The sequence below is a fragment of the Candoia aspera genome, chromosome 6 (genome assembly GCF_035149785.1).
Source record: "Candoia aspera isolate rCanAsp1 chromosome 6, rCanAsp1.hap2, whole genome shotgun sequence".
Classification (NCBI taxonomy): Eukaryota; Metazoa; Chordata; class Lepidosauria; order Squamata; family Boidae; genus Candoia; species Candoia aspera.
The window spans coordinates 29,107,105-29,130,999 of record NC_086158.1 but is presented as its reverse complement, the minus strand read 5'-3'; the positions used below and the strand labels follow the sequence as shown (position 1 = coordinate 29,130,999).

At 38.2% G+C, this 23,895-nt stretch overlaps 1 protein-coding gene across 1 annotated transcript in view; it reads right to left on the bottom strand.

Moving 5' to 3' along the window:
* Positions 1-23,895, bottom strand: part of SLC9A9 (solute carrier family 9 member A9) — a 282,029-nt gene that overhangs the window by 103,858 nt on the left and 154,276 nt on the right. Inside the window, exons 11-12 of the mRNA XM_063306631.1 lie at positions 23,138-23,249; positions 11,258-11,411 (exon numbers count right to left, since the gene is read on the bottom strand). Coding sequence (XP_063162701.1) covers positions 11,258-11,411; positions 23,138-23,249 — 266 coding nt within the window. The remainder of the gene's footprint in view (positions 1-11,257; positions 11,412-23,137; positions 23,250-23,895) is intronic.

Sequence of the window (23,895 nt, the reverse complement as noted above, 5' to 3'; positions counted from 1 at the left end):
CCCAGGTTATGTCTTTTTAAAACAGACCTTGGTGGTATTTAATAAATAAAATAAAATTTGCAGTGGTGATTTTGCATCCATATCATGTGCTCTACTTCTGACAAATGTCCCCCTTCCCCTTTTTATAAAAATCCAAGAGAACATTAAAACTGTCTTCAGGAAAACCTTTCTTTTCTGAAGTATTTAGAATGTGACTGTTTTGAAAATACCCCATGTAAGGAATAATATCATGAGTATATATGATGTCACTAGACTGTTAAAAGGAGATTCTTCCACTGCTTTTCAATTTAGCAGAAAAGCTTCCATGAATCCCTGTAACCTTAGTACAGAATGAATATAAAACACTGATGGACTTCAAAGCTTGAATTACTCTAAGCAGCTCAGTTACTGCCTACATCAAGTAATCTCTATTAAGAGGGATATGATGAATTTAAAGTATGATATTAACATTTAAATATGCAGTTACAAAGCTATCTATTATCTACCTAGTGAAACTGCAAGACTATGTGCTAAGCGCGTTATGCAAACATGGTCTTTCTGAACATACAGGACATTTTTACTATGGACAACTATTACTAAAACCAATATTAATATTCAATTAATTAGAGAAGGAAAACAGTTTGTGGCAGAGAATGTGCTTCCAACAGTTTTTCAATAAAGTTTAAGTGTAAGGCAGAGCTGCCTGAATCTGCACTATATTATATTTTATACTGGTATATAGTGGCTTTCCATACTCTTAATTTAATGTTGTTGACATTAAATGTCTAACTCCTTTCTGGAGCACAGATTCAGATCTCTCTGGAAAATCCAGCACCTGGAATGCTTGCCTAGCATCTTGCTTATCTTCCTCCCCATTTTTCTTACTGGCATGCCTAGTTGCATGCAGTAACAAAAGCAGAGGAAGAAGCCCTCTGGGAGTTCTGTCAGACATGACAGAAATTCTGGAGGGAGGGCATGCTGTATAGTTGACTGCTGAATGATGTGAGAGGTGTAGAGAGGATGAAGAAGACTGAATAGTGAGTGAGTTATTCACACTTTCTATTTTCTTACAGCTCTATCAACATTACATCCAAAGCTTCTTTACATTCTTTTGAAACCAGGTTTTGATGCCACTGATTCATGGGATGGTAGATCAACCCAAAAACAAATTATAAGAAATCAACAAGATTCCTCCAGTCTGAATGTATAAATCATTAACTCTTTAAGAAATAAATAAAGAAATAAAAAATAAACAGTATAGCAAATACACACACACATGGTATGGTATGGTATGGTATGGTACGGTATGGTCGGTATAGCAAATTTGAGACTGGGAAGCAAAAAAGATCAAAGACTCACTGTTTTTCTGGAGCTACTTGGCAGAGAGTTGCAGTGAAATCTTTTGTGAGATAACTGGAACATTTCCATACTGTAATGCATTCCATTTGTTGCATTGCATTAATAATCCCATTTCATTGAAATGTGATAGCCACTATTTCACACAGTATTAATAATCTAGGGGTAGACACCATAGATATAATTCTTGGTGCTTGCAGGTTCCCTGCCCCATCTGATAAAAATTTGGAGGAATACTTCTTTTTACATTAAAAATAAATAAATAGGAAGTTTGTGTCATCTCCCAAAATCAAATCTATTTACCAGAATGTTTCTAGGCCCAAGCTGAACATCAGAAGCATGCTTAAAAAGAGGGAGTGACATGGAGTAATTTACTACTTGCTTTCTATTAGAAAACATTCACTTAAGACTACCTGTATCCACAATAGCAGCCATTCTATGAGAGTACCTACAATTACCTCTCAAAATCTTAAATGTGTCTAGTGACATCAACATTTGCTTAGTTTACATATTCCTGTAGTTGGGTATAATAAGTATAAGGGCACCTACATGCAGAAGTATTCCCTTCATTTAATTCTATCATGACCAGAACTGAGTAGCAATTTCTTCACATTTCTTGTATGCTATAAAGAGACTTGCCAGCTAGGTAGATACCAAACTCTATATCTCCTATCAAGTATAATCTATCTGAAGTTCTGTACAAGTATAAAGTATAAAGTGTCAGTTTGAGAGATGACTTGAAAGGGATGTATGTATGCTCACTTACATAGTTATTCATCAAACATTTATTTTCCCTTAATGAATAGGGAATACACATCACCAAATATTCATGAAGGAAAGAGCTAATGTGATTACATAACATGGTAAGATATAATTTGCTTAATAAGGGTTTACTAACTAGATCTAATTTGCTCGGTTCACACATTAAGCTACAAACCAAGGCTGGTAAACCACATTAGCTAGGTTCACAAAGCATGCTAAACTGCAAAGAAACAAACCACATTATGACTTAGTAATGTATTTATGAATGTAGCCTTTATGCAGCCTTTATACATTTAGAGGGAGAAAACGTAGAGGCAGTGAAAGACTTTGTATTTCTGGGTGAGAAGATTACTGCAGATGCTGACTGCAGTCAGGAAATCAGAAGACGCTTAATCCTTGGGAGAAGAGCAATGACAAATCTCGATAAAATAGTTAAGAGCAGAGACATCACACTGACAACAAAGGTCCGCATAGTTAAAGCTATGGTGTTCCCCGTAGTAACATATGGCTGCGAGAGCTGGACCATAAGGAAGGCTGAGAGAAGGAAGATAGATGCTTTTGAACTGTGGTGTTGGAGGAAAATTCTGAGAGTGCCTTGGACTGCAAGAAGATCAAACCAGTCCATCCTCCAGGAAATAAAGCCAGACTGCTCACTTGAGGGAAGGATATTAAAGGCAAAACTGTAGTACTTTGGCCACATAAGAATGAGAAGACAGGACACCCTGGAGAAGATGCTGATGCAAGGGAGAGTGGAGGGCAAAAGGAAGAGGGGCCGACCAAGGGCAAGGTGGATGGATGATATTCTAGAGGTGACGGACTCGTCCCTGGGGGAGCTGGGGGTGTTGACGACCGACAGGAAGCTCTGGCATGGGCTGGTCCATGAAGTCACGAAGAGTCGGAAGCGACTAAACGAATAAACAACAACAGCCTTTATGCCTTTCTTTAATAAGACGGCAATAGAAATTGAATGGATATTTCTCAGATACTAAAGAATTGCTGGGATATCTGCCTTATTGCTTCCCACTGTGTCTCCATTTGGAATTGCTTGGTAAATCTCTTATCAACATAAATACCACAAACCTGCCAGAGGAATAATGTTAGCCAAATGCTGCCAACATGACTATTTTGTTTAGTTTCTATAGCATGCAATATGTAGATCAGGATAAAATCCTGTATGTGTGTGTGTATGTGTGTGAATATACACAAACTCTATTAAAACCTGCCAGTTCGCAGCATGAGCTCCTCTATGAAAATGCATTTTATAGCTGCTCCATTTTACTGTCTAGCCTGTCTGCGCACCCAGTATGACCTCTTGTTGGCAGGATAAGTGTATAGTTAACCCTTTGAGACAAAGTTACTGCATCTGGGGACAATTCATATCTGCACTGGAAGTATGAAATGTACACCCCTCCTTTATTTGCTTTAAGTTCAGATGCTGCCTGGAGTATTTTATTATGAGAAATTTTATATGGTGTGTAGGCAATGCTAGCTAGTACTCACATTGATTCAGTGGAAGCAGTGTGACCAGATTGTCTCCAAAATGAACCCTTAAAAATGGAACTCTTCAGGAGCAATGTGCAAGATATTTATCCAGCAATTAGAACTGCAGCTATAGTGGTACCTGTGATGTTGTTGAACCAAGCCTATTCTGACGGCTCTCTCCAGCTCATAGTCCTTCATAACTTTAAAAACCATGAGCTGTACCTGATCTGTCAAAGAAAACACTCATGTCTGCCAATAAATATATCCAGAATTATGTTCTTGAATTATGTTCTTTGCTGTTGATTTTTCATATCTTCTGATTTAGGACACAAAGTGATTTATTTATACTGAATTCTGTGATGTCATTTCACCATTTCAACAAGCAGGGTTCAAAAAGACTCTATGGACCAAAAAGGAACCCTATTATACAGCTTGTGATTTAGAAAATGTTTTTATACCCTCCATATGAAGCCTTTTTCAGACAGTACTATATCTTAAAATATCCTCTAAAGAATTTTCTGGGCTGCCATAATTGGAATGACCATGAGGTGGTAGCCAGGAGGTATAGAAAATGCTTTGCTAACATATAAGAACCATAACAAGGGAAAACAAAGGACTTAAAATTGCCAATCAACATCACTACACAAAGTAGGCACAGGTCATACCTTTTCCTATTGTCAAATTCATGGTGTTTCTATGGTAGCTGTATTATTCAGGCAGGAAATTATTCAGGCAGTGAGGCTAGTACGGAGTTTCACTTGCAGTCTCAGATGTTTCTACATCCATACACCAAGTATGGGAAACAGAAGACATAAATACAGTATATGCCTGCCCAGAAATTCATAAATTGGAAAATGGAAATCCTGTTGAGAGTGTCTGGGTAAGACTAAAAGGAGAAAGTATGTCTGGGAAATGGGAGATATTGTGAAATATGGCACTGAAAGTACAACAGTTTCCATTACACAAATTGGCTGGCAGTTCCATCTCACACCTGCTCAATTACTGGAAAGTGAAGATGGTAAGAATGCTGGATGAGAATGCTTTTATGAGGCCTCTGCCCAGTCAAAAATCCTAACCAGCTTCTTGGTTTACCAAAATGCTTAGAGAAATGAAGCAACTGAAAAGACACCTAGAGTGATGATGGTAAACAACAACAACAACCCACCCTAGAAATTCATGTGACTTACTGTATCATTCGTAAGAGTTCAGTTCTGAACCTATGCAATTATGGGATAGATACAGCCTTAGGTGACCTACTGTATATGAGGGGAGTGTGCCCATTTTGGTCCTATTGGCAGCATTTGATACCTTAACATTATTCATGGAGAAGGAATCAATCAGAAGAAAATTAAATATAACTTGGTAGGAAAATTCAGTTTTAAGTTCAATCCAACCTGTATCTCTGTCTAAGTGTAGTATAGGCCTATGTCATTAACTGAAAATACTGATTAGTTGTAATTCTATATAAGAAAAATATATATATATTTCCTTACTAACTTCAAAACCAATGGAGGCTTTGGTCATCAGTTTGTTAAGATAAAGTATCGTACAAAATTATGACAGATAGCTATTGATAGCTATTACCATGTTAACAAAAGAAAATGTCTTAATTTAGACACATTCTATTGTTGATTATAAGGAAACAAGGAAATTTTATCTGACATTTATATATTTAGAATTTGGAGGAGCAGTTTCTTATGTGAATTTTTATTAGATTTTCTGGTGTGGTGTGCAGGGAGGATGTGAACAAGATACTTCATTATGTACGATGTAAAAAGTTTATTTATGAAAAAACCATAGTTGTAATGGCAGAAGAAATCTCCAGTTCTTAATGAAGAACATTTGGAAAAGAATGATTCTTTGTGACAATATAGTAAAAGAGGAGCATCTCCTAAGAAAATCCACTATAAAATGCTCCCGTATGAAAGTGTTTACTGGAACTATTTGCAGAAGACTCATATGCTGTGTTTCTGTTTGCAAGCCTGTTGCTTGATGCTGTGAGATTTTGTTGCTGCTAAATCTTTGTGTAATTATCTATCTATCTATGAATGAAATGGTTCATGGGCTGAGTCCAATGAAACTGTGGTAAATCTGATAAGGATGATGGACACTTGAGCTGTATTTCCAAATTGCAATGAACTTGGCTGACATTGGAGATAAGAAAAAGCAATCAAAATATCCGAGGAACACAATTCTCATACATAGTATGTGGGTGCTGACAATTTATGTTTATTCTTTACACCAGTCCAGATTTTGTCAGCATGTTGTTTATCTAAGCCTCTTTATTATACTTCCAATGCAGTTATTTTCAGCTAGTGTTTTATCACAACATTCTGACATGACTGTAAACAAGCAAACAAAGCTTGAACTATATATAGAATCAATGTTAAGAAATTGTTGAATTACAAGGCAGTAATGCCAGCACATACTTCCTTGGTGACACTATTAAATGATATAAATGACTTCTTGAATATTCTATAAAATAGCTAGATTTATCTGGAGTTCACAGATATATTTTAACAATAATATCACTAAGAGTTGACACTGACTTTATGGCACATATTAAAAAAAAGTTATACATGAAACTCTACATTCCCATCCCTTCCTTTTGATGGAGTTCTGGTTAGGAAAACAATGTTCTTTATACTTGTTTTTTCCTTTATCTCTTTTGTAACACTATTTTCCGACTATGATGTCCTTTGTAATAGAGAATCCACTAACATGTTAACATGTTTAATTTAATTAAAAATTAATTAAAATAATAATAATTATTATTAATAGGAATTGTCTCCATAAGCTAGCTCCATCTCAAACCCTCAAACACTTTCTACCTCTTTCCTTGGATTAGGAGACTCCTCCCTTTGGGCCTGAGTTTTAAAACTCTGCATTCAGTGTGTGTATGTATGTATGTATGAATGTACATACGTGTCCTAACTTATAGCGAAGAACCACTCTGAGACAGTATCTTGGTCTCTAATGTTTATTGAACTACTCTAGTAGACAGAAAATCCTGCCAAACTGAAAGACCATGATAAATCCACACAGATAAACCCATGCGGGTCCGCTCTGAGTTTCTTTGAAGGAAAGTTCTAAACTACACATGTGTTTTCCCCCCTGGACAGGGGTCCACTCCTGCTCACCATCAGTACTCATGACATCACTTGTCTATACAGTATACTGTATATCCCTATCAACAATCCTGTTGTACTACCAACAACTGTTTTTAAGCTAGAAGATAAGTGTCAGTAGGCAATAATAATAATAAAGACACTTAATTTCAACCATTTCCCATTCAGGCTGTGGTAAAAATATGTAGCTGATATCATCTGCATACTGACAATACCTCACCTTAAATTGACATATGACTTTACCTATTCAATTCATGCAGATATTAAGCAAGATTAGAGAAAAAGCTCATTCATGGGGCATCCAATAATGGACTGACTGTGGGCCTGATCTCTCCCCTTCAACCACAAGCTGGATCCATCCACTCAGAATGCAGAAGAATCACCATAATTTGATGTTTCCAACTCCTAACCCTTGCAGGCAATTCAGAAGGATACTGTGTTTGATAGTATATAGACTTGCAGGAGGACAAAGATGGTCTTAGTCCTACCAATCACACCCAACAACAAGCCTTTAATGAGAGTGACCAATGCTGCTTCCACCCCATGCCCATCCCTGAATCCAAACTATCATGGGTCCAGATAATTTGAATCTCTCAGAGCTGTCATAATTGTAGCCTCACCCATTTCTCAACGATCTTCCCCAAGAAGGGGAGGTTGGCAATAGGATGACACTTATTCATTAATATTGAAGGCTGGTGTCTTGTCTTGTGGAATGGGTGGAACCTCTCATTCAGTCAAAGAGGCAGTGACCACCAGCTGGATAAATATCCCAGTCTCCTCCCTGTACTGGGAGCCATTATGCCAATAGAAACAGGCAGTGTCTCCATCCTAGAAACTGTGCCCACTTAGCAAGTCTAGCAATCTGTCTATAGATCAGTTATAAACACAACTTTACAGGGAGAATGAAAAATGATTTTTTGTTTGTATGTGTGTCTTGAAATGATGTAATTACATAATTTTCACAATTTCAATTTATGTTGATCCCAACAAGTGTTTTTCTTCAGGTTCCAGATTTTCTCAGGCTGTCTGAAGGATTATGAGATTTGAAGACCAACATATCAGAGAGATATCAGGCTGAAGACTATCTCTGATTTTGTCTATCCCCTTATTAGCCACCCTCTCTTCCATACCTTGTTAGTTTGATTTTCTCTGCACAGCCATATATTTTGTTCTGTTGGTTCAATGGGATTTGGAAGTCATCCAGTCTCCAATTCTGAATCAGAGTAGGATCACACTGTTATAGAATGATTACTGTTGTTGAAGCTCAGTTCACGGTAGTTCCCTGCTGTTAACCAAGCCAGATTTAGAGAATAAGCATGGATTTCAAGTTTTAAAAAATCCTTTTTCCAGGCAGAAAATGAACCTATGTTTCTATGTTTTTCCTTTTCTAGAACTATGCAGTTAGCTTTCTTCACTCTGGTCAGCAGCTGACTTCATTTGGAGTATTGACTAGACAGATATTAAATGGAACATAAGTTGCTCACTATGCCAAACTTTACCACACTGCTCATATCTGCTCAAACATATGAGTATAAAAAGTCAAGAGTTAATCTATCATTTTTTCAATCTGCCCTATCTACTGAAGCAAGATGAAGATGATAATACTATGCCTATGGAGATTATGCAAAATCCCACTAAAGTTCCAAGCCAATATTGAATTTCTGGTTAAACATGTCCCTTTTTGCCACCAGAAACAAACAAAACTCAGCAACGTTGTAATTTCTACTACCCCAACATCATTATCTTTCTCCCTCTTCCTCCCACACAAACAGGAGATGTATTCATGATAATTGGTCTTCCCATGTATCACCACTATAATACTGCTAGATCTGTGCAGCAACAGTTGCTTAATAATATCAGAAACAGAAGGAAAAAAGAATGGGTTGTGTTTACAAAGGCTTGCTTGTTTTCTTTTCATAAACTCTTATCAAAATTATTTCTCAACTTCACTAGAATTGAAACACTGACAATATTAATTATAAGCAACTTCTGGATTAATCAGTTAATTAACAATACAGTATGCCTATAGCTTCAGGAACTGCTTCCCAGGAATCACAGGATCCTTTGGTTTCCATGATCTAAACTCTACTTTTGAAGGCAAAAACTCATGTCAGCTTCTAATTCCCTATTACTTGGTCTCTAAAGCTCACTTTTCCATTCTTGAAAACTCTTGACACTGGGAACTCATTGAAGGGGAGGCTTGGCAATGGGATGATGGAAGGAACCAACTTTTCACTATGTCCCTATTGCCAGTAAGGCCTTTAGAAATGATGCAGTGCTCTGTTGTTGGAGCACTCTGAGCAACAGACAACATTTCTCACTGTTCTGAGTTCTTTATTGCTTTCTAATAGGCTGATTGAATTTCATTTGTAGACATGTTGTGCTACGGTGTTAGACGAGGACTGGAGAGACCAGCTTCAAATCCAGCTCAGCTAAAGAAGCTCACTGGGTGACTTGGCTAGTCACTATCTCTCAACTTAACCTGTTACAGTGGGAAAAAAGGAATTCTGATTTTTTAAAAAAAAGTCCTTTATGGATATATCCAGTATCATTGAACACTGGTATTTGTTGATCTCAATAGCTGCATTATGAGACAGCATATGCTTCTGCATATGTTTCTCAGAAACATTAGCCCCTTCAATTTTATTCAATTGTTCTGAATGAGAGATAGCAGAAATGAAGACTTTTGATCTCTTGTAACATTTCTGACAGTGTATGTGAGATGGTTAGAATTATGTTGTGATCTGGAAATACTAATATAACAGAAAAGGGATATTATCATCTCTGTTGCAAAAATACCGTGAAGGAAAAGGGGCAACAACAATACTGCCAAATATTTATCCTGTTTTAGATAGCTATCATTATTCTCTTCAGTGAACTATGGTCTAGTATATAGAATATGTGATCCCCTAGATGTTGCTGAACTGCAACAACAGTTCTCTTCTTTGACCATGATAGGCAGAAGCTTGTTAATGACATAAGTTTTCTCTCTCTAGCCCAGCTTATTATGAATAGAAGTATTATTTCCCTTTCAGGAAGCTGCAGAGGTACATCTATTTTGTGACAGCTAGATAGCTATGACCACCAAGCTTTAGACAGCTGGTCTGAACCAGATTTAAACACTTGAAGGATTGTCTGTGTTGCCACTGTCATATTGTTTTAAGATTCATCTTGCAGGGGGCTCTCTAAAGCTGAGATTTCCTAGCTGGATTCAAAGGAAGGTCCTCAATGGCATAAACACAAGTAGGATGGAAGCAAAGTCCCACAGAAATCATCTGCATGTCAGAAAAGTCCCTAACCTACTCAGTATAGGTAACATATATAGGTAATATGCTAACACCTATGAAACAAATTCCCCAAGTGTACACAGTGTATTCTGCATGTTATCATATATATCTTACAACAGCCGTGTAAGTGAGATTGAGGGTGAAAGCCAAAAGATAACAGGCTTCTTAAAACCACCCAGTGAATTTAAATAGGGCTACAGGAATGTAAGTAACCATCATATGGAAGCAAAGAGATACAGAGATAACTCTTTGCTGCCATCTAGTCCACATCTGGATTTTTGCAGCTAATGTTTGATAGGTCTAGTTTGTAAGAAGAATTGAACCAGGGTCTTCTAGGATACCCCCCCCCCCAAAAAAAACTAACTATGCACCAAACTGCTGCAAGGTTGGTAAATAGCACTATTAATTATCCTTGCTTAAAGGAAATGTATATATTACTATAACTCAGTTAGATAATCTTTCATTTTAAAATCTGGATTTGTTTTTACCAAACAACAAAGGCAAATGATTTGTGATCAGAAAAGTCATTCTGAATAATATATCTAAATTAAAGTTTACAAGAAATATAAATTATACAATGTCATAATCATTACTAAAAAAACCTCTTCCATCTTCAAAAAGACAACATCTATTAAAACTCAGTGTAATGGCACATTTTCAATTTACAGTTAATAAATTAACCAATTAATAATAGTGATTTGTCAGTTAAGGTTTCCAGCTCTGTGTGTGAAGCAAGAGGAAAATTAAATGAGCAATGTGAAAAGTATATGCAATAAAAACAGAATTTGTCATCTAACTCTGAAAGAGTTGGCAGGTGGCACCAATGCTGATTAAAATTAGGACTATAAATGTATTGGCTTACAGCAGTCTTTCTCAACTTTGCACTCTTCAAATGTACTGCACCTACAGCCAGAATGGATGAAAATAGCTGAACATTCTGAGACTATAGTAGTCCCAACACATCTTGGGGGTGCCAAACTGGAGTGGGCTGATTTACATGAAACACATCTCCAGACAAAGACTTCAGAAAAGCTAGTCAAATGGGAAAGTAAGTGAGAAGAGGAAACATGCTCAAGCCTCTTTCAGGACCCACCAATATTGAGATCCCTTTTAAAAAAAACTCCCTGGATTCTTCAGGGCAATCTCTCATATATATATATGACTTCCAAAAAGAGGGTATTGCTAAAGGAAAAAATGTAAAAAATTGGTTGGATGAACAAATTATTATTTTTTAACACGAGATTATAAACTAACAATACTAACCTGATTTGGAGCCATGTAAGCATTGATGTAGTGCCTCCTCCTAACACCCAGACTGTGAAGAACACAATTAGTAAAGTAGTTGTAAACATCATTTGCTTAGGCTGAGATTCTGTGTCCTGTATAGCCAGTGCAAATGCTATTGCACCACGTAGACCTTCAGAAAACAGAAAGGGGATAAAAAGTATTGTTAAAAATTTGGAGAGAAGATCAAAGTTTCAGATATATATTTATTTTAGAATGCAGAGTATTCCAGACTATGTCCTGAGAAAAGAAATGATTACACAGGAGAGAGATGGCTTAGAGACAAGGGATGGGAGATAAAGGTGAGAAAATAAGGCTTGGGTGGAAAAATCCAGAGAAAGGCCAAGATAAAGCAAGGAGCACTACTTCAATGCATTCTACTTGGAGCTCCCCTTAAAAGAGTATTCAGAAACAGCAGTTGGTCCAAAATGCAGGAGCCTGCACACTTTCTGGCTCTTGGCATCAGCAGCATATATAGCATCAGTTTTGTAGACCCTGTTTTGGTTGCTAATTGATTTCTGGGTCCCATTTAAGGTGTTGGCTTTGTCTTATAAAGCCCTTTATCATTTGGCACCTGGATACCTACCCGCAGCACCACACTTTTGAGAGGTGAAACAAGGAGGTACTGCTGTCCTGTGGCAGCCTTGATGCTGTGGAATAGCCTCCCTGTGGATATCTGGCTAGCTCCCTCTTTGCTGGTTTTTGGAAACTTTTGAAGGCCAAGCCATTTCAGAGAGCCTTCCTTTGATTTCATGTTGCCATCTTCATTTTTATTTCTTTTATTTCTTTCATTGTTGTGCATTTTTATTTTGTACCATGGATATTTTAACTTGCATCTAAGCTGCCTAGAGTCTTTTGATTGTGGCAGCATAGAAATATGTCTAATAAATAAACACAGTTAATTATTTTATTAATAGTCCATAACTATTCCACAACTCAAGCTTCCTGCTGCCTTTATTAAAATGGAGGCTTGTTGTAAACACCAAGAAAAATTCTGCAGTAAATATAATCAAGTGACCTCATGTAACATCATAAATTATTAGATGGAAGTGAATGTTGATTAATTCAGGTAGCAATCCTGAGTGGAGTTGGTGAATACATGTGAAAGTATTGGCTTAATTATAAATGAAGGGGCTGAAAGATATGACAGAAATTATAAATTAAGGTCATCTAGCTTGCTGAAGGTTAGATTATGAAATTTGTTTCATAAAATGAAACAAATGCTATAAATGGCAATGTTCCAGGGAAAAATGGATGAAAGTCCTGAGTGGGCATGTAGACATGTTCATTGGTGCTACCTGCTCCTCTGGTGAGAGTGAATTGCAGGAAGACTTTCAGCTTGGATATGGCCATAACCTATTGTGGTCTACTCATCTTAAGTCATTTAAAAAAAATAAAACAGTTTGATGAATCTAATGTTACTTGCGATGGTTCTGCTTTTCAGCACAGCAAAGGCACATGCAGACAGAATTGAAGGCAAAGTGTTTCTGAAATTTTCTTGTGAATATAAAGTCCAACAATGAGTGCACTGCATATACCTGAAAGGACACAGCATGTTTACAAAAGCAGGTTTATATATCTCTTTCTATAGGAAGATTTTAATTTGAATTAATATTACACTGTAGGTATCCTGATAGTGCTTTGACATTTATTTGGATACAGTTATTTCCTCTTCTGAATGGGCATTCATCTTAGAATTGTGCATATTCAAGGGCCACCTTAGGATTTTTAGATGCAGCTCATTTTATTGGTTAGAGAAACAAACTACTAGGTCTTATCTTCCTTGGTGGAATGATAGGAGCGTTTTTTCTTTTTAAGCCCTACATATCTATAAAGTTATCTCAGCGTCTTGTTTGAATTACTGGTTTAATTTTGAAGACTTCTCATTACATTAAAATTACAATTTCCTTCATACATTTTCTTCCAGAAAACAATAATGTAGGCATCATAAAAGGCCTGTTCCGTGTGTAAAATACAGTCATTTCTTTTATATATTAAGAACCCATGAGGGGTTCTGTCCCAACAGGCTCCTTGTAAATATGCCACACTGTTGGCTCACACCTAGCTTACTTATTGTATGGATCAATGTTGATTCATAGATCAGACTCTATTCCCAACATTTTTCTCCTATTTTATTTATTTTGTCTGCATTGGTGTATAGCTTTAGCTTAGTTACAAGACTGCAAAAGCATCTTCATAGCTTAAAATCAACCTTTTATTAGGTGCCCTTATCCAAACATTTAAAATTCCCCCAGTTGTGAACATTTGTTTTTTTCAATGAAGATTGTAACAAAGATTTCAATCGTGTTTCAGAACTATAGAATCCATACAACTCCATCCCCATCAGATGAATGCCTTAGCACATAAGCAAGTAGAAAGACCTCTGCTGAATCAGGACATAAGTGTCAGCGCTCCAAGAAAGGCCAGGTCAGGAAACAGGTACCACCAGAAATACTAGAAATCTACTCTACTGTAGGCTGTAATAACAGAATCATGAAAGTCTGACATTTCCTCTTCCCTCTCTCCTATACCAAAGAGAGTCAAGGTGGGCCAACTCTACATTTCTTTCTTATGTCGTTTATTTTCCCAGGCTGAGATAATCTTTTGCTAATGGTCTGAGCTCAAGTTTTTCTAACAGTCTCTGCATATCTCCTCCAAAGCCATCTCTGTATTCCTCTATGCCACCTCCCTTGTTAGACTCAGTTTCACCTCTCATGCACAAAGAAAATAGTGGAATAATGTTATGGGAACAAACTACAGAGTTGCTCCCCCACCCTCAAATGACAGCTCTTTCAGATTGTAATGGTTGCCTAATCCCAAATACTCAGTCTCACAAGCCCGGGCTTAAAGATAACTGATTTATTAAAGGAATAGTATGCAAATACAGAGAAAGCTGAGAATGAGCAAAAGCGCGCCAAATACAAACTTAAAAGCCTTGCTTCCAACCCAGTCCCGCCCTGAGCGCTCGTTAGCAACCACCCCCTCCCAGGTGTTAGCAACCGTTACATCTGCCTGGGAAAGTAATCTTGAACAGAGTTGCAAACCCAAACATACATTCCAAAGTAGCAAAATAAAGAGCACAGCAATAATGGAAAATACCAGCAAACGTTCAAGCATGTAAGACATGGAATAACGGTTTGACATGTGAAACGTTACGATGTTAACAGAACATTGAAATGGTGAACATGACATATCGCCCCCCTAAAAAAATTGCTAAGGAGCCGGCTTGTCCAGATAAGCAGAGTGAAAACGAGCAACCAGGTTGGGAGAGCGAACATTGTGAGCAGAAACCCACTCAGGATGAGGGAAATGTTTCCAATGGATGAGATACGCAAAGTGGAGTGCTGGCGGCGTGAGTCAAGGATTTCCTTAACTTCGAAGTGTAATTCCTCCTCCTCTTCCCCAAATGGGAGGTCTGAAGGGTCGACTTCTGCGCAGGCAGCCCTCATCTTACGCGGTAATGATGGCGATTTTCCCAACGCTTTCCCTGGCCGTTCCTCCGGTCTGCGTCTCAGGCACGAAGTGGCACGATGCCCTTCCTTCCCGCATCTCAGGCACTGACCTTTCGCAAATCGTCGTTCTCTTTCTTCCTCCCAACTTTTCATTTTAGGGCGGCTTGAAAATCCAAGGGCACGAGCCCCCTTACTAACTCTGGTTTGCCTCAGTTCCTTGCTATGGGCGAACGTTTGTAGAGCATTTTCCGCGCTGCCTGCCAACTGAATCCACCCATACAACGTTTTGGGATCGTCCCAACACAAAGCCCACCGGAGGACTTCCGTCTCCAGTCCTTGTTTAAACATTTCCACTAAAGTAGACTGGGACCAATCCTCCACCTTTCCCACCAGGGCTTTAAATTCCAAAGCGTAGTCTGCGACGGAGAGGGTTCCTTGATAAAGTTTTTTCAGGGCGCTTTTCGCTCTCTCTTGGGCCAAGGGGTCTTCAAAGTGCTGTTTTAGTGCCCACAGAAACTCATCAAAGTCCTCTAACTCCGTGGCTTCTGCTTGGCATAACTGCACATACCAATCCGCTGCCCTCCCCTTCAACTTGTTGGCAATAAAATTAATTTTGCCCTGCTCCGAACGAAAACATCGCCCCCAATCATCCATATAATGTCTAGCATTGGTAATGAAAAAAGAGAGCGTGGTAGGGTCGCCATCAAACTTTACCCCAAACGGTGGAAAGGTTATCGGCTCCACCAGCTGCGATGGCTCCGTAAACATCAACGCATGTCGAGCCCCCAGTGGTGGCCGATCCCTGGTTGTTCTCGACTCCCTTCCCCTCGATTGTCGGGAAGCCCGAGTCCTACTTCTTCCCCTGAGTGACGGGGACCTCTCTCTCAGGTAAGCCAGCTGGGAGGGGTCTTCTTCCCAATCTTCCTGTAGGGACCCCAACCCTCTGGGAATATCCTTCAGGAGGGCCACTATCATGTCCATTTATCCTCTATTGCCTTCATGCGGGCAGAGGTGACAGGCTCTTCTAAGGGTCTAGTTGTCACCACCACCCTCGGTGATAAGGGGATTTCATGTTCCCAGGATGGCTGTGGTGATTCCCTCCCCGTTCTTGCTTCCACCTCGGGTTGGAGTTCACCCCTTGTAGCACCCTGCACCGCCAACAATAGGTCATCCAATTGGGCATCCCGCTTCTCTCAACGTGCTGCCCTTTGGGCTCGCGAACTTGGAGCTACCAGGGTCTTTGTCGAGTCCGGCTCCTCTTCGCTCCCATCACTCTCGCGTAGTTGAGGTTCTGTCATCGCTAGCGCTCCCCTTTACCCAAAACTTGGATGGGGCTAGCGGAAGATGATATAAATGATTCTCAGCTTTATGTAATGGTTGCCTAATCCCAAATACTCAGTCTCACAAGCCCGGGCTTAAAGATAACTGATTTATTAAAGGAATAGTATGCAAATACAGAGAAAGCTGAAAATGAGCAAAAGAGCGCCAAATACAAACTTAAAAGCCTTGCTTCCAACCCAGTCCCACCCCGAGCGCTCGTTAGCAACCACCCCCTCCCAGGTGCTAGCAACCATTACATCTGCCTGGGAAAGTAACCTTGAACAGAGTTGCAAACCCAAACATACATTCCAAAGTAGCAAAATAAAGAGCACAGCAATAATGGAAAATACCAGCAAACGTTCAAGCATGTAAGACATGGAATAATGGTTTGACATGTGAAACGTTACGATGTTAACAGAACATTGAAATGGTGAACATGACACAGATCACTAAGCAAATCTTGCAGGTCCCCCCTCCTTTCTTGCAATTTGATGGACTAAGTCTCCCCATTTTCCTCTGGTATCTCCCCAGGTCTATCTAGCAAGTCCTACAGCACAGAGATGTTGCTGGGAAGTCATTCCCCATCTCCTGCTTTGTCAAGGTATGAGAAGTTGGGGATTTTTTTTTAAATTAGATTTTCCAAGTTCTTATGATCTGTACTACTGTTCCGTGCCTTCTAGGAAGTGCCTCCACTACCAGTTCTGTTCAGCTGGTAGAAGCAACCTGAAATAAAACATACATGGCAGGAGAGTCTTCCCTCCCCGCTGTCTCTATCCAGAGAATGACTCCTACTGCAGTGTCTCATGCATCTGCACCACAAACTAGTGGGAGGAGTCCAAGTGCCTGAGTAGTGATTGTGAAGAAAAAGGGGCTTTCAGTTCCTGAAATGTTACTCACTCTTGAGCAGACCATCTTAACATGGGCTGCAAAATTAGGAATTACCTTTTCGTAGAAATTAGCAAAGCCTAGAAAACACTGTACATCCTCTACATTTGTAGGTGTTCACCATGAGAATATGGATTGTACTTTTGCAGGATTAATATGTATTCCTTCTGTAGAGAGCTGATAACCCAAATGGTCCATATGGGGAAGATCAAACACACATTCCTCCAACTTAGCAAAAAGTTTGGATTTGAGGAGGCTATGACATTTCTTATGTGCATCTTATGCAGTCTTCCAAAAAGAACAGCAATGTATCCATGTAGATTACTATATGCTAACCCAAAATATCAGAAAATATTTTGTTCATGAATCTGAAGAAGACTGCCCCACAATTCACCAAGCTAAATGTATTGCTGTGTGTTAAAATTCGTCATACTTGATATTGAGTTGCCGTTAGGTATTTGTGGCCCTCTTTCATTCTGATCAAATTGTAAATGCCTCTCAAGTCCAATTTTGTAAAAACAAATGCCTTCTGAAATAAGAGGTAATAGATGTGGTCCTTAACAGTCACATCATTCACAGCCCTCAAAGAATAAACTGTTTTGGGAATGAAAAATGGAAATGCAGATGCTGGAGATTTTGAAGGGCAAATAAATCCATTCTTCAAATCTCATTAGAAATCTGTTTAAGGTGGCCAAGTGTGGAGTAGACATGGGATAGTGCCTCCTAGCTGGGATTTGGGCTCCTGGCTTTAAATTAATAGTGTAGTTATACAGTACATCCAATGAAGAGGCAATGCAGTTGCTTCTTTCTCCCCAAACACATAGGTGAAGTCCAAGTATTTTTCCAACAAGTTAGGTGATACAGCAAGCTGAGCAGAAGAGGATGAAGAATGAGAGTAGAAAGCTTGCAACTGGTGCTGTTGACGTTTTGGCAATGGGAAAGAAATGGTTCCTTGCTCCCAGTGCACATCAAACTTCAGCACAATGGGAGCATGAAAGGAAGTACTAACATAGAGAGGTAAGAATTCTGTGTGATCCTGTATTGTCAATTATAGACATGTAGTGTGTTGGAACACAAGATCAGCCTGAAGCACTTGCTTGTCAATTGTTTCTATGAGCACAAGTGTTTCTAGTACCTGAGTGGGTAAATTAAACTTTTGCACTGTGATGTCACCTATGAAATTGGCTGTGGCTCTGAGTCTATAAGAGCTGAGTAAGAGGAATAATAATATTCAGTTGCCTGTTGTCAGTTGTCTGACTTCTCCATAATTGTCTGAGGGCCTCCTGTCAAGCTTTTGAGAAGGGGGCCTGTGTAGTTTCCCAAACACGTGTCTTTGGAGCAATTTGGGCACTTTTGTTACATGGACTGCAGTTCCACATGTGTGGCATTTAGCAGCTGATTCAGAGGTTTGAGCTTTAGCAGTCCAAGATTTGGCTAGATGTCTGAGGGCTTCACAGTAGAAATATAAACCGAGGTATCTTTTTTTCTGTTTCTTTGCTGAGGACAGGAGTCTCTTTTGGCTCCTATTTGCATGGGTTATCCAGTGCTGGAGTCTAAGGAAGATACCAGGAGGTGTACCTGTGGTGAAGAGAGGCTATACATTTCCTTTCATTTCATGCTATTTCCTCCATGTCTGAACCTTTCAAATAGACACAAGTTTTCAGGGGTGCCTTAAGTTACTACTCATCTTTTAGTTCATCAGCTAGTGCTTCTCAAATCTTTCCACATCATATCTCTGGCAAAAAGTTGAAAATCTGATATACTGTATATGCACACTCTTTACAGTTACCCTGCTCTAGCTTGCAGATCTTGCATTTTGCAGTTGCTATTCTGGCTATATTGTCAAATGGCACTTGAAACCTTTGCATGAAATTCTGGTAATTTTCCAAGACTGGATCATTGCTCTCAATAATGGGCACAGCCAACTCAGAACAAAAAGTCACTTTGGTGTGATCTGGAGGAAATTATGCTGGTTGACCCACCATAAACAATTCACACTAAGACATGAAAGTCAGGTACCGATCCTGGGCTTCTCTGAATTTCTCTGGCAAACTCCCATGAGGATGCAGATATATTGGCTGGCTGCCAGCTGCTGTGCTACATCTGGCTATGGCAAATTTTGTTCCAGATGCTCTGTTAGTTACACCATGTGTTATGCAAATTAGTTATTTGTAAATCCACTTGGTGGTGGTACTGTAATAACACTTCATCAGGATGGGTCTTCCCATAATGTGTCCAAAATATGGTAATCTGAGCCTGTCATTTGTGCCTCAAGTGAGAGCTATGGATTGATTTGCTCTATGATCCATTTGTTTCTTTTCTTTGCTATCCACGGTATTCTCAAGAGTCTTTTTCAACACCAAGTACAAAAGTGTTAATACTCTTGCTATCCTGCTTCTTCAAAATCCAACTTTTGCTTCCATAGAGTGTCACAGGGAATAACATTGTTTTGCACTGTTCTGATCTTTGTAGGTATAGACACATCATTGCATCTGAATATCTTTTCCAAGACCTTTATGGCTGCCCTACCAAGTGCCAATCCGTGGTGTATTTCTTGATTGTTGATAGTCGATCCTAAAGGCAGAAGCTAACCACCACTTCACTGTCTTAACTGTAAATTCTAAGGTGGTTGCTGTACCTGTTGTGATTAGTTTGGTCTCCTTTATATTTAATCTTAATCCCATTTTTTTCACTGTGATCCTTGATTTTCATTATTAGAGCTTTCAGCTGGGAATACATACTCTTGGCGTATACTCCTGGTGTTCTTCATTCATTTCTCCATGGAATACACTCCAACCTCTGCATTGTGATGAGGCAGCATAGAAGGACTTTAGGAGGCTAAAGAGTCATGCTTCCTAATAAATCTGTTTAACATCATAGCATACAATCACATCATGGAGAATATTGTTTTCCAGGAGAAAAATTTCATCATTATTACATAGAACCAGGTTTAGAAGCTGAGTCACAGCATGCCTTCACTGTCAAAAATGGTTATCTAAACACACAGTGAATTGTACAATCTCATTAAAACCTTTGATGATTTTCCCCCCTCCAGTTTTCATCCACCTTCTTTCTTTCTCCTTACTGTTGAAACTAAAAAATAAAAGGGAAAGGTAAAGAAGGTGACATGGTTTTGTAATACTTACATCTACAAAGTATTTTCTTGTTCCACTAGCAGTGCCATTGCTTCCCTTGCTTCCCAGAATAGGTTAAATTTTGTCTCATTGTCCTCATATAATCATACTATTTTATTATACTTTAGAAACTTCCTTCAGAAACAAACACAGCCATGACCAATAGCCCTAGTGAGATCCTATCTAATTATATATTGATTACAGATACTTTGTTCAGAATGTACATATATAAAATTAATAAATAATGAACAAAATTGTCAGCTTTAACTGCTTTAAGAACCAGCAGTTCTTCTTGTATCTCTTACATATTTTATGTTATTTGACACAAAATTTATGTGACTCTTTTGGAAAACAAAGAAAATGAAATCAAAGTTCAGTTGCTTTTCAGCAAATATCCAAAGGCCATCAACCCCCCCCCCCTTTTTTTTTTCAGGAAGCCATCACCTAGAGAAGCTTTACTGGGTGTCCTCACACTAAGGCAGAAGTTGAACTTCATGGCCTAAATGGTTCCTACACTATGATTCTATGATAAAGATCAAAGTTCATTAAAACTTCCAGAAAAATGAGTCTCTTAGTCTGCTACCACAAAAACAACAAAGGATCTTGGAATACTTTAAAAACTATTAGTTATTATAGTACAAACTTTTATGGATTTAATATCTTTCCCAAATCCATCCATCCATCCATCCATCTTTATTTAATTCAGCTACCATTAGTTATCATTAATGATTATTTAAAACTGTACATTAATATATAGATAATACAATGTACATTAACTACACCTAACATTTTGGCTGTAACCATTCTACCAGGCATCTTTCATCCCAGATCTGCTAAGAGTGTGGTCTGAATTTGGGTCTTGAACCACAAGGCTTCTATCCATTCCTTCATTAGATACAGAACACCTCTTTGGGAGACCCTTCTCACAAAAACGAACTATGATAGATCCCCCCCAAATTGGACTGTAATAATTTCTGCTTCCAAAGGCCCATTTGAGTCTTTTTTAATTTACTCTTCTAAACAAGAGCTTAGGTTGATTTATAAAGAAAATATAGACTCTCACAATATTATATGTTGTGATGGGACTTGTCTTCCTCTACAAGCTTGTGATTTTGTAAAAGATTTAGGGATAATGGGAGAACAAGACAACTTTAAAAAGCTTCATCTGGCAGACCCTGTTGTGATAGACCAGCATTCAGAGTCACTGGTTGACATGGGCAGCTACAGAAATTGAATAAATACAAATAAATAAATAAATGGGCTTTTTAGTAACCAGCAAATATTTGAGGTACATCTTGACCTCCTCCCCCCATCCTCTTATGAGTATTCTAATTCATTGAGTGAAAATGTAATTAGATGTAAGTGAGGGATAGTCAGTGAAAATGTTGATACTGGAATTCAACATTTTAAAGATAGACAATTTCTTTCTCCCCCTGTCAACCTAGTGGAGAAGCAATATTTGTTGCAATGCTAATGCTGCAATCCCCATTAGGCCCTCATATAAACCATATGTCACAAAAACAAAGAGGCAAACATATGCTTCTGTTACCTCATGCCAAGGAAAGTTTTCATTGCTGAAAGAATAGGAGTATGAGAACAAAGCAAAAGCTGAAAGCAGTGGTGGTAGCTGTTTAAAATCTCTGAGTCTCAGAGGAAGAAAATTTGAATAGTCCACCACTCAATTTTCATCTTGCTGCATGTTGCTGCATGTAATTTTTTCCCCTATTCTCCATTGAAGTCAGTAGCAGAATAATCAGGAACGTGTGGGAAATTGGAAATATTGAAATAACTGGACGATCTTTCAACTGAACCATTTTCCTAACTTGAATAAAAACATGTACACTATTCATCCATCAGATAATTTCAAATACTGACTTATACTATACTCTGGATGGGCCTGGGGCCTTTTAAATAGGCCATTGGTAGTAGAATCAACCTCATAAGCCAAAGCAATACCAATATTTGAAAAAGCTTGAGAAATGAGAAGGTCTTCACCTGACAGGACACAGCATTCCAATGCAATTCCAAAGAAATGTGTGTCATCATTGCTCCACGCAGGGGTCCATATCCAAATGTGCTCTGTTTAATGCCATTTCTTCATTAGTGTCTTACAGTGCTATCCAACCATCACTGTACTAATATATTGTATTTTTATTTTTATATGGGGTTTGTTTTAATACTGTATTTTCTATGTGAGCCGATGAGAGTAATTTTTGATTGTGACAGCTTATAAATACTGTATGATTGATACTGATAAAGAAAGAAATAACAGTAATGAAGATAGGTTTTACATCACTTTAAAGAGATGGGGTGTTACTGTAAGATATTAATTTCAAGTGAGAAAATAATCTAAGGTTGACAACGTACACATATTAGGCAGTTGTATAAGATAATACATAATTATGCATAATACATAATTATAACAGGCATGCAGATTACATAATGTGTATTGAGTGAAAAAAATGCATGCTTACTTTTGCATTATTTAAAAGCATATTATAGCCTAGGAAATCTTAAGCTGGTGACTATTTCATCAAAGCTAGTGGAAACCTGACATTATTTTAACATGAGAGAGAGACCCTCCAAAATGAATAAGCCTGTTCTCAAGAGAATAGAGATGAGACAACCATATGGTTATACCATCTGAATTTCATTTCCCCAACTGAACTGTCACTTTTAAGTCCATTTCATAAACTTTTATAATAGGCATGCTGCACCTCGCTAATTAAAATGATTAAAATCATTATTGCAGATCATCATTAGAGGACAGAGGCAAGCCTTTCTGAAATGATAATAAACCTTCCAAGGGAATGCCACAGATCACAGAGCAGCTCTCTTTCAGTTGCTAGTAAAACATACTTCTCCCCTTTTCTTACAAGCAAAGTATAATTGTCATTGCATGTTCTTCTTTTAAGCAAGGGATACAGTGATAACATTTCTGTTGATGTTTGTGTTCCTTTTAAAAAATTCCAAGTTTGAAAACTACAAGTAATAAAACATATTATTTAGTACTAACTAGTAGTGTTTTTTTTTCTTTTTTTGTATCATGGTAGAAATAATCAGCTTACCTGAGAACATCATCATATGTTGAAAGTTCCTTGGAATTTTTTGTTTTCGGCCCAGGTTCAGAATGAAAGAAATTGGATATATGTTACAGGCTCTTGCTATGAAAACCGCCACCTACGTAATTTGGGATAAGAAGCTGAGGAAAATAAGAAAGGACTCTATGATACAAGACCAAGATTAATCAAATATATTATTTAAATCAGAAGCAGAATGATAAGTTTAGATGGCAGTGGAATAGGAAAAACACAATATTCTCACTGCTACTCACAGTCTGTCATTTCCATGATCATTCTACTCTTTTAAACAATCTTTTTTTTATAATTCTTTCTTGAACACTGCACACCAACTCCTGATTTTAATCACTCTGAATTCATATTCCATCTTCGTCAAGATGCTTTGTCCCTAAATCTCTCTGAGAAATCATCACTAGAAATTGCTCAGTTGCCAACAATATTATTTCTTCAAACAGTAATTCAGAAAGCTTAAATGTATTTTGGAACATTTTAAAGTCTTATTTCCTCGAGTTTTATACTGTCTCTTCCTGATATTCTCCACTTCAATGTTTGCCCCCACACTTTTGATTATTTCTGTAGACTCAGAAAATTGGGTTGGCATTCACATTACTCTTTTGTGTAACTGATGCTAAAGTTGCTTTAAATGTTTTTTCCAGATAAAACAGGGGCCCTTTAGACCAAAACCAAAACAGAAGAAGAAGAGAGCCAGTCTGGTGTAGGGGTTAAGGTGCTGGCCTAAAAACCAG